Raw genomic sequence first — 12,708 nt, 5'->3', positions numbered from 1 at the left:
AGTCATTTAAAGTGTTGCACTGTAAAGTTCACAGTGAAAACCAAAAGAACTGCGGATGCTGTAAATTAGGAACAAAAACAAAGTTGCTGGAAAAGCTCAGCAGGTCTGACAGCATCTGTGAAGGAGAAAACAGTTAACATTTCAGGTCCAGTGACCCTTCCTCAGAACTGAACTTCTGATTCGGATTCAGAAAGAACAGTTCTGAGGAAGGGTCAACGGACCTGAAACGTTAACTCTATTTTCTCCTTCACAGATGCTATCAGACCTGCTGAGCTTTTCCAGCAACTTTATTTTTATTCCAAAGTTCACAGTGAAGTTTTCTCCCCATTCTAGATTGTTTACTCTTGTTACTCCACTTGCTTACTCTTAAAAGATTAATACTCAATTGCAACAACTTAGTGATTTCATCTTTGAAATATAACTAAATTCAGTTTTGCCCAATACAACCTATTCAGCTGTGGATGTGTTAAGCAATAGTTTAAAGTGAATTATAGGTGGCAACTAAAATGGCAAATTGTCAGTTAAATCTAAAAGATCTGAGCTCTCCTATGGGCTGAATTAGCAGATGTTGTGGTCCTTAATCATAGTGACCTTCCGAAATTGAATCCCTATTTTATGCAGAGATGGAAAACTCAATTGGCATGTTGGTTGGGATGCTGTGGTTGTCTTTACAGTCTGAGTTAAAGATTATGATTCTATTTTTGATAACTGTCCAGTGATATGCATGCATACAATGTAAGAAACATGGTCCCCATTAACATGTGGCATTGCCAGTACTGACTGACCCGAGGTCTATGCGAAGACTGGCCACTGATACTGAGTGTGGTTATGTCAATGAAAAAATATTTTAGGAAGAGTCAGTGCTACAGGACGGAAAGAAATTGCAAATCAAAATGCATGCTGGTTCCATTTTAAAGTAGGTCAGACTCTGAGCATTAGAAAGATATTGTAATACGTGATTACAGTGTAGAATTGTTTGATTTGGTCGTCTTTTCCAATTAACTTTCCTGTCATTCTGTAGCAATAGGCAATTTGCTTAAAAAAGGCCGCCTTTAAGCACTCATCAGCTTTACTTGAGCAAGTTTCATCATGTCCCCAGTCTTTCTCTTTTTTTTGTGGTTTCAGTCTCCCTGTTGATGTTTTCATGGTGACACTATGTCAAAATATTTCCATTGATACTAGAATACACCTCAGGTAATTCTGGGAAAGCAAAGATGACATGGGGGTTCCAGGCCATGATATATGTAGCAAGCAGCTCAGTTGTATGAAATGCATTGAATATTTAGGGTTGGAGTGTAAAGAACAAGAATTTGAAATATTCATGTCAGACTGCAACACCACTTGCATTTGTACCACCTGTGGATCAAAAGCCCATAGCTCTACCCTCCACAGACGCTTAAAACTGCTGCATCACATCAGCTTGGCCATCTTGTTCCCTGTCATATCGTTCTGTTCTATTTGAGAATTTCATTCTTGATCATTGAACAATAATTCAAAATTTAAACTTTGAAGTACGATATTGACTTAAAGTAAAGGCATACTGCAACTTCACATAATATAAGTAAGTTATACACAGAGTAATAAAGAGTTATAAAGACAAAATTCTGAAGACACTGAGCAGTCAGCAGCATGTGTGGAGGGAGACAATGTTAATTGCTCAGGTCATTGATTGCAGTTCCAAGAGTCAACTCTCACCAACCTGAAAAGTTCATTCTGTTTCTTGAGGAGTTGAAAGTGAGCTCAAGGCATCACATGCTTGCGGTTAGTTCCAGGGCAATAACTGACTATATAGTCTTCCAGAGAAGTGGATGTTAAATGAAAGAAAATCCCTGATATTCACTTTATAAGGAACAAGTAACATTTTTTTATTTAACCCTAGCTGTGAACAAATTAACAGAACTATTAACAAACTGAACAAATCCCCCCCCCCGCCAACTCCTAACTGAACAAAATTCTACTGGTATGCTATTCCCATAAACACAGGTCCCACTTATATAACCCAAGTAGTAAGAAAACAAATTAAAACTTAGTGTCTCAAAGTCTGCTCTGCCTTCTCCACTGAGTCTCCAGTCCCAAAAGCCTTTCTTTTGCTGTTCAAAACATAAACACCTTTCTTCTGATCCTGCTGTCAGGGATGTTTTCTCTGTGAAGACTTAGTTAGAAGTGCCATGGTACCTTTTATGGATAAAGTGGTGTTTTCTTAGAGACCTTAGCGATTTCATGTGAGAGCTAGGTACTTATTTCTCAGATGGCGGTTTGTTCCCACCCTGATTTTCAAAAACCCTCTCCTTACATACCTTGGATGCCATATCAGTTTCCTTACAATAGCACTGGTCTGAGGTTGTAAAAGCCATCGGATTTAAATTCAATTGGCTTTCAATCGCTAAGTGCTTTGTTTAAATTAATCGGCAGATTCCAGCCCACTGCCAAAACATCAAAACAAGCCCAAGGTTTTCAGTCACATAGCCAATTGATACATGTTTCAATATTTGAGCTGGCTGTACATCTTCAGCTCCATGCAGACACTTTTTTTTCTGTATAAGCTTAGAAAAGTACTTTATCTCTCAAAGGAACCACACACACTCGACACAACTTTGTAACAATAGTGTGTTGTATACCTTTGTAATGGTGATAAACATTGTTGTGCACGTTAAAAATTATAATACCACGCAAAAATTTGTATATTTTTTATTCACGAATGGTATGTGGGCATCACTGACTGTGCTGGCATTCATTGTCCATCCCAATTACTGTTGAGAAAGTGGTGAGTTTCTTTCTTGAATCGGTGCAGCCCATTTTGTGCACCCACAATGCCACCGACAAGGGAGACCCAGGACAGTAGACAACTGTTGAAGTACTTGCACTTTCGACAACTCACATTGTGTTATAGACTGCTAAATGGTGGATTACGTAGAAGGTAACAAGCATAGAGTTGTGCAATGATTATAGTAAAGAGGAGATCTTTTACCTCTCATTCAATCTCACCTGCTGCAAGAGCAATTCAGCTAGTCCCATTCTACCACAATTCCCATAGTACTGAGAAAGTTTTTTTCTTCAGGGTGTTTATCCAATTCCTCTTTTTGAAAGGGTTGATTGAATTGTCTTTACCACATTCACAGGCAGTGCATTCCAGATCTTAACGAGTTGCAATGTTTAAGAAAAATTCCCCACACCACCTTTGAGTTGGGATTGTATTACACAAGGTCAATGAAGGAAGTGTATACAACTGGCACTTTTACAGGGGTGATGTTGTCTGGTGTCAATCACAGTTCACAGCTCAGTGACATAAAGGCTTTCTTTCAGACTGTATACTGCTGCTTGGTTCCTGCTCACACATGCTGACTGATAAATACAGATCATTTAGCGCTGAACAGCCCTCTTAGCAAGTTCAGGCAAATGCCACACAGCCTGCAAATTTTTCTAAATCACTAAGGACAGTCTTATGTCAAGCTAAGAACAGCCCAGCTCATTCAACACCTGATGAGGAGGAAATTAAATCAGAGCATTCTTCACTGCTTCTTCTCTTTCTTCCCTTTCTCTTGACAGATCCTATAAATTCTAATGTACCTAACTCAAGTGACCATAGTTTATATAAACCTAGCCAGTAATGGAGTCGCCTGTAGAAGATGGAACAACTGAACTTGATCCTGTCGTCATTTGATGTCTGCCCCCATATTTTATAGTGGAGTCACAATTGAAGCAGGAACCCTGCCTGGTTATCCTTTCCATGCTTCATAATTCCAAGGCTCTCTGTAGTGCTGCAACCACTGGCCTCCCTGAGATGAATTGCTAAGATGAATGATTACATTTGATATAAACATTAAATCAGAAATAGTACCTGTTCAATTTTTTTTGATCTGTTTTACATTAGTTGATGTGAATTAGCCACAATTTTGTTGTTGGTGGCACTGATGAGTTATTTAAATTGAGATATAAACCAGCTGAGAAGGATGCTGTTGATTCTTTGGAGGCCTTGGCAGCTTTGTGATGGATTGAAAGTAACTGTCACCTCCAAATATCCATGGTGAGCTTGGCTAGTCAGTATTGACCTTTTGGAGAATTGTGGTGTCAGGACAGTTCCTATGCTCACATGGTGTTGTCTTCCTCCTTCCCTTCTCTTTCCATCCACCCCAACTTGTACAGGTGATCATTAGATAGAAATCAAGAGTGACAAACATTGATGTTTTTTATCGCTTCACCACTCTCCTGCCCCAGACCAATCCTCCACTCTGACCACCTCCCTCAGCCTAGGGCCAATTAGAAAATTTGAACCTCTCGCTGCCAAGATAAGCCAAGTCCAAAAGGGCCCAAAAATTGAAATTGAACCTTGAATGTTCTGGTTTGCAGACCTCAGTTTCTTTTCAATTTGATTTTCACAGGATGGTCTCTTCTTCCTTCATGATTCAGGAAAGTTGATTGTAGCACTCAATCTCTTCAAAGTCTCAAGACCAAATTAGTGTGCCTTTGCAGTATCACAGAAATCTGATGTTTTCCTAAAAGAGAAAACAATTGTAAAAGCCTTTGTAAGGACATGGGTAGGTAAACAGAATAGGCAGGTGGCAGACACAATTTAATGCAGAGGTATAAGGTGTTCATTTTAAGAGGCAGTAAAAATTGTGAACATATGGTAAAAGAAATGATACAAAAAAGTATGTAAACAAAACAAAACACAAGAAGGTACAAAGATCTCAATTCTTGAAAGTAGACATTAGGCAAAAAAAATTAGGGTTTGTAAATAGCAATGTAGAGTACAAGAACAATAGGAAATATATTTCTTCATGGTTAGATGCAGCAGTTAGATCATTATGTACTATTTACGATCCCACAGAAAAGTTACTAAAAACTATGGAGAAGACAAAGATAGCTAAGGAAGAAGTGACGAGAAACTATGGGTATGAGAGAATTGTGATTTTGGGACTAAGAGAAAGGTAAGAAGAAATTTAATGAGATTTTTAAAAATTATATCGGTCAGTAGGGAAAAATCTTTCTGTAAAGAGTGTGAATGAAGGGGAATTCTGAATTTATAAAGAAATAGTACTGAGAGCAAAAATGTTTATGCAGGGAGTTGTTGAAGTTGGAATGCTTTGACAAGGAGTAATTGAGACAGGGACCATTCCATCTTTTAAAGTAAAAGTGGATAAATATTTGAATTGGAGAAAAATACAGAGCTGTGGGTACAGAGTAAGGAAGTGGGATTAGTTTTGGATTGCTTTAATAAACAGTGACACAGACAAGGCCTTCTATCCTGTAAACTCCCCTGGAGCTGTGGCTCTGTGTGGTATGAAGCGAATGGATCATCATGGATTGGAAGTAGTGGGTACAAGCATGAGTGACAACATAATTTCTTTTATTAGTGTTCAAAATACTGTTACTTTTAGCAGACAGTTTATATTTGCTACATTTAAAGTGTTGTGGCGACATGGAGGTGTTTAGAATGGAAGAGACAAGCTTGATGTTTTTTTTGCCTGCTAAACAGCTCACAGTTCATTGTATGTATATTTGGGCTTGCACAGTGGTAATTTGGATTGTTGTCAGGTTTATAGAGAGTGAAAAGGAGGAAGTGGTACATCCTGAACACCCAACACTGTGTTTGCTTTGCATTTAATTAGATTCAGAATGTTGTAGTCAACACTCAACCACTTCCTGGCATTTACCCCTCTAAACAGCAGGAGTATTTTTAAGTGATAGGAAACTGGCATACAGGACTGTTTATTCTTTCTGTGGTGTTTTGACTGTTTTTAAAAAAAAATCCATTTGTCCTTGCTGTTCCTTCCTGAATGATTTCTTCAGAAAACAAAATTATTTTTCCTTACTCTCCTCCTTTTAATTTGGTTAAAGTTCCAAGGGAACCATAATTTGGATCATACTCAAATGAGCACTTCTTTTCAAATAAAACTGTGTGTGTTCTGACATGATTCTACACTGTTGGAGGTAGTAGTTGTGGAGATATCGGGGCTATGTGAAATGGTAGGTTGGTTGTTAGAAAAAGCAGAGATTTCAGTGATATATTATTTTAAGTAGTTATATCAAATCTAGGTTAATTAAAAATAGTATCAACCCTGGGGATAAATGAATGAAGTTCGTTTATTCTATGGCAGACTTCAGATATAGTTGACCAATTTATATGGTTGGCTGCATACAAGTCATAGTTTTTGGATGAAGAATAGCAAATTTAAAACAGTGATGAAAAGAAATTACTTCCTTTTAAAGGGCCATGAATCCATGGAATTCACTACCCCAGAGTGCAGTAGGTGCTGGGATGTTGTCTAGAGGATTAGATAGGGTGGACATTGAGAGCCTTTTTCCTCAGATGGTGATCGCTAGCATAAGCGGACGTAGCTTTAAATTGAGGGGTAATAGATATAGAACAGATGCTAGCGAGTTTTGAGAAGGTTCGTAGCTCGGGTTGAGGTTCTGGATGTAAGATTGCAGATGTCAGATGTAGGTTCTTTAGTCAGAGAGTAGTAAGGGTGTGGAATGCCCTGCCTGCAACAGTAGTAGACTCTCCAACTTTAAGGGCATTTAAATGGCCATTTGATAAACATATGGATGATAATAGAATAGTGTAGGTTAGATGAGTTTCAGATTGGTTTCACAGGTCAGTGCAACATCAAGGGCTGAAGGGCCTGTACTGCGCTGTAATGTTCTATGTTCTATGTTCCTCCTCAAATTAACTCATTTTTAATTAATAGATGGAAGGGTTATTGAGAGCAGGCAGGAATGTGGAGTTGAGGTCAAGATGAGATGAATTATGATCATATCAAAAGGCAAAACTGGCTCAAGGCATTGAATTGTCCACACTTGTGCCTAGTTCTTATGTTCACATATTCTTATTTGTCTTGTGTTTGACTAATTATGCTGTGTGATTCCAATTCCAAATGGGTTTTCTTTGTTATTTCAATCTGTTAGATCATCCAAAATAATTGTTTCAGTGAATAAGAAACAACATTCTGTTACTTGCCTGTGTGTGGCCCCATCCTTCACATCCCAACCCATCACCATATTTTCCTATAATTGTAGAACAATTATCACATAAGGAAGTTATTTGGACCATTGTGTCCATGCTGACTATCTGCAAGAACAGCGCACTTAGTTCCACTCCACTGTACCTTGCCTTTTCTTTTCTATTTAGATTATTATCCAATTCTCTTATAAAGACCTCAAATGATTCTGCTTCCACTATTCTATCTGTTAGAACGTTTCAAATCCTACTCTAAACTTAATATTTCTTGGTGATGATCCCTAAACCATATAATCTGCTGTTGAATAAAATAAGCACCATTGAATCAACTTTTCATAATCTAAGCAATGTTGACTATTACAAAAAAATTTCAGCTTTTATCATAAATCGCAACTGCTCTGAGCGTGCTCTTGACAACATAGTCAAGGATTTCTGCAAAATGGTTAGTGGGTAAGTAAAAAAATCCTCACCAAAGTTTCAAATCTGTCTACATTCAAATTTATAATTGTCAAAAAGGCCTCATGGGTGAAGATTTAGAGTGTACCCTCCTTGCTTAGTTTGAATTCCTTTTGAGACGTACCATACTACAACCTTGCTAATTGAAACCTGACAATCGGGTATAGTGATTTCTTGGAGACTCTGCAATCCACACTTAACGACAGCTAGTTCATCATGAAAAATCAGAGGAATAGATCATAGATCCCTACAGTGTGGAAACAGGCCCTTCAGCCCAACAAGTCAACACCAACCCTCAGAGCATCCCACCCAGACCCATCCCACTATAATACACCTAATCTACACATCCCTGAACACTATGGGCAATTTAGCATGGCCAATCCACCTGACCTACACATCTTTGGACTGTGGGTGGAAACCGGAGCACCTAGAGAAAACCCACACAGACAGGGGGAGTATGTGCAAACTCAACACAGGCAGTCACCTGAGGGTGGATTTGAACCCGGGTCCCTGGTGCTGTGAGGTAGCAGTGCTAACCACCGAGCCACCATGGAATATCACAAGTTTGAGCAAAATGAATATCTCAGAGAGATTCTATGTTGGCAGATAGACCAACTCAGAGTGAATTGGCAACACAATTTTGTCACTAATTTTGTTGTTGATTATGCTATTCCATCTGAATAATTTGAAGATATGAGTAAACTAAGGGTGGGAATAGGGTGCAATGTGCCTGATGCATGATTATTGTGAGCAACTAGGTATGTACGTTAAGCAAGCCAAACAGGGACATCATATTACACACTGGAGATGAGATGAGCCTTATGTGTAAAAATAGACTCAAAGTAGAGATGGTAAACTTATTGGTTAGTTTATTTTGAATTTTGACTTATTCAGTAGATTTCAGAAGCTGGTTGTTGTATGTTAGTGGATAGTCATGAGTGCCGTTCAAGTGAACAAGCTGAGCATTGGGTTTGAAAAGCTATCCACGAGAGAGTTCACAAGAGGCAATTGAATTAGCAGGTGAATGTTATTGAAGTACAGAATCTTTGTGATAATTGGATGACAATATCATTTCAAGCAGTACTCTGCAATAAATTTTATATCTTTATTGAATATAGGGTGCACAATGGAAAGGTCACTAGCTTGAATAGCAAATGTATTTTCATCTATCTCATTGCCATTTGTGCGACCTTTCTATGTACTAATTAGTTGCTGTCTTTGCAGCAAAGCTTCACAAAGAAATTCATTGCGTTCAGATTATATAGGGAAATTCAACAATGTGAAAGATATTACATAAATGCAAGTTCCTTCTTTATATCCTTAAAATATTGTATGTTTCTTATGTCCTATTTAGGATTAGTGCAAAACAAATGGCTTCAACTTCAAGTCTCCTTTGAGCAATGTTTATGCTATGTGCTAGTGTCCCTTAAAATCTCTTCCTCATTTTTGATTGTTAGCATGCAATGGCTTCTTTTCGTGCACTGGCAGCATATTTCTGTTGTGTCTTCCAAAGGTCTATCCTTGACTCCTCTAATTTCTCGTCTACACGCTTCTTCTTTGTAGCATTGACCAAAAGCACAATGAAAGTTCACACATTTATACTAATAGCAACTAGTTCTACATCACTAACTACAGCTTATCCAACATGCAGTGCTGTAACAGAAATTTCCTCGAATTAAATGTGGGGCAAACCAACGCCATTGTCTTCAGTCTTTGCTCCAATTTTGCTCTTTGGATGCCAACTCCCTGGCAACTGTCTGGGTCTGACCAAGACTTTGATGTCACATTTGACTCCAGGTTGGGTTTCTGATCACGAATTTATGCTGTCACTAAGACCAGCATCTTAGTCGCTCCTTTTGCCTTTTGTTTTGTGAAATCTGTCATCTGTAATCTACCTCAGCCTCTAACCTTCCACTGGCTTTCCTTTCTGTTCCACTTGTTCCTCCCTATTATTTTCTATGGTATAAAATAAAATTCATTGCTTTTACACAATTCTCTTCAGTTCCAAAGAAGAACCATTGGATGTTAACTCTGCTTCCCTCTTTGGGGATGGTGTCAGACCTGTGCGTTCCTCGAGCTCTTTGTTTTTATTTCAAATTTCCAACATCTGCAATACTTTGCTTTATTTTACTATCACTAAGACAAAACTTTATATCTGCCTCAGTCATTTACTAATGAAACCCTGATTCATGCCTTTGTTACCTCTTGATTTGACTATCCTTTTGTGCTCTGGACTAGCCTGGCACAGTTAATCCTCTGTAAATTTGAGCTAATCCAAGTGTCTGCTGCCTGTATCCCGATTTACACCAAATCCCTTTCCCCTTTCATTCCTGTACTTCCTTACAGCAACACTTCAATTTTGAAATTCTCATCTGTGAGAATTCAAACTGAGAATCCAAATCCCTCTACAGTATCACTCTTCCTGCCCTACAACTGTCCAAGATATATGTGCACATCTAATTCTGAGTCTTAAGGATCCTGGTTTTATTTTGTAGCCACACTTTCAACTGTCTAGATTCAATCAGTGGAAACACACTGATCCCTCCATCCCCAAAAAATTTCACTGCTTTTCTAATTTTCCTTTAAGACACTGCTTGAAACATGTATCTTTGAAAACTTTTGGTTATCTGCCCTAATATTACCTTATTTGGATCTATGTCTAATTTTTATAAATATTGCATCTTTAAAGCTCTTTATAAAATTTATTATGTTAAAGGCCGTCAGCAAATATGCAACCTTTTTAATTAATTAGTGGTGCATGTACAGACTGAGTATTTGAGTATTAGAGATTTGTACAACTGTGTCATGTTTCACATCCAATTATCACCCACTTCCATATGCAGAAAGTGGGAATTTCTGCAATTAAGATATTGTAATGTAATAAGGCAGGGATGGTCAAATTATTTACCAGAACTTGAGAAAGAAGCTGATGGCTAAAGTTAATTCCAGCCATTATTCTATTCATTCTTTTGAACCAGAGATTTTCAATTGAACCTAATTCTATTAAATTATAATGTGTGTATTGATTGACAATGCTACGTAAAACATTTGAATAAAGCATGTTGTACAAGAACATACCTAGGTTCAGACCGTACACAGTGGGGACAAAAATTGTGTGTCTGCAGATCCAGAAATTCACATTTCTACAGAAGTGAGTTGCTGACTGTCTGAAACAATGGATAAAAAAATCAATTTGCTCAGATTAGTGGAGATTCCTGATAGTTATGTTAATGCAGTCAATGCCAATGTAAAGCAGTGAAACAGAGATTCCTTTTATACACAATGTTCAAAGGAAAAACTTCTTAATATCTCTAAATCTGATGTTGTGACCTGATTCTAATTAAAGTAAAGAAAGTAAACACGTTCATTGAAGATAGATGTATGATGCAAACTTACAATGTTTATCTAATATGATATTGCCTCCTTCAGGGAGCCATTCGCAGCCTATACTGCAGCAGCTGGATCTGTCCTTAACACCATGGTAGTAATGAAATACATCCCAGCTGATACCAAATCTGTAATCTTGGCAAAGGAGAACAAACCAGGTCAGTTGGATTTTGCATCTGTCACAGTATATGTCAAAATATGTATAGCTAATCCTCGTGTAAGTCTTTCTACGTTTATATTTCTGCCCTCTTTATCTGCTCTTCCTGTTTCTTCCCCTCAACTTTCCAGTTGTGAAGATTTATGGTAAAGTGTGATTCCACATTTTGCCATCAGATTCCTTTGAAAATTTCATGGATTTTTGCAGGATAAAGGGCTGCACACCATGTGCCGGAAGGACCTATTTCATGTTTATGAGCAAACTTATTTTTCCTTATAAGTTGCCTTTGCGTTGATGCTGTTTTGAAAGTTTCTATAGGTTCTGATTAAACCACCTTTTCATATCATGCATTCCAGAGTTTAAAAATCCTTTGTGAACCAAATTCAGTCCAACCTGTCTCTGCCTCCCTAACCGGTTCTTCCTCTCACCCATCCCTTCCTCCCACCCCAAGCCGCACCCCCAGCTACCTACTAACCTCATCCCACCTCCTTGACCTGTCCGTCTTCCCTGGACTGACCTATCCCCTCCCTACCTCCCCACCTACACTCTCTCCACCTATCTTCTTTACTCTCCATCTTCGGTCCGCCTCCCCCTCTCTCCCTATTTATTCCAGTTCCCTCCCCCCACCCCCCTCTCTGATGAAGGGTCTAGGCCCGAAACGTCAGCTTTTGTGCTCCTGAGATGCTGCTTGGCCTGCTGTGTTCATCCAGCCTCACATTTTATTATCTTGGAATCTCCAGCATCTGCAGTTCCCATTATCTCTTCTCATTCCCCCTTTCATTTGTTTGCCAGCTATTTTAAACCTATAACTTCTATATAATGGTCCATTTGTAAAACGAAGCAATTTCTCTTGATTTAATCTCCTGTGAAAATCCATTAGAATTCAATCTGGAATATTCAAACCTGCCAAACAGTACCGGTGGTCATCTGTTCACTGGTGCTGTCCAACAGAACTTAAATAGCATAATCAAGTGTATGATTACTGAACAAATTCTTTCTTCTTCTGTGACATAGTACTGAGGCTAGTTTCAATTCCTCACCCGATTTCTTACTTTCAATCAGCGCCTTTGATAGAGAATTAGAGACATTTTCACAAATGGAATAAGTCTGAAACACTCTAATTTCTAAGTATCTGTCGATTGTGGTTCAATTGTCACCTTTAAGTCTGAAGTCATTGGACTTTTAGAGACAAAAAAACTGCAGATGCTGGAATCCAACGTAGACAAACAAGTTAGAAGTTTCTTTAATTTGTGATCAGATCTCGCATTGTTAGGATGATACTTGATAAGTAAAAACCGAACTTAATCTATTTTTGACGTGTTAATATTCCACTAAAAGTGTTTTCAAATGTATTGCTAATTACCAAGATGGTAACCATATAGTTTCTGCTAAATTAGCGTTCTGTCAGATGGATATTTCCGACTAACCTCAGAGATCTTAAATAATGGCTTCTTTCTGAAGCATATTATGTAATCACTATTATAAATGTTTCATTTGTGAGACAAACTATTAGTAGGGTCCCTGCTGCTTATTTGATGTAATGACTGCCAAGAGTATGTAACTACTTTGCTTCCTATGTCTGTGTGAGAAATATGTTATCAATACCATTATTCTTTGCCTTATCAAGAAATATAATCTGGCTTTTTTTTGCCAGTGGTTCACTGTGTAAAGATGCTGGTGCACTAATATTGTATCATACAAATTAAACACAAAAGCAATCAGCCCCTTGATTGATCTGTATCTCAGA

General features: G+C 38.1%; 1 protein-coding gene across 5 annotated transcripts in view; it reads left to right on the top strand.

Moving 5' to 3' along the window:
* Positions 1-12,708, top strand: part of slc22a18 (solute carrier family 22 member 18) — a 99,776-nt gene that overhangs the window by 44,945 nt on the left and 42,123 nt on the right. For all 5 annotated transcript variants that reach the window (XM_048545129.2, XM_048545130.2, XM_059651989.1 and 2 more), the window contains one exon: positions 10,847-10,962. In XM_048545129.2, coding sequence (XP_048401086.1) covers positions 10,847-10,962 — 116 coding nt within the window. The remainder of the gene's footprint in view (positions 1-10,846; positions 10,963-12,708) is intronic.

This window comes from Stegostoma tigrinum, chromosome 17 (genome assembly GCF_030684315.1).
Source record: "Stegostoma tigrinum isolate sSteTig4 chromosome 17, sSteTig4.hap1, whole genome shotgun sequence".
NCBI lineage: Eukaryota > Metazoa > Chordata > Chondrichthyes > Orectolobiformes > Stegostomatidae > Stegostoma > Stegostoma tigrinum.
Note: the sequence above shows the minus strand (reverse complement) of the source record. Positions and strands in the feature narration are given on the sequence as shown.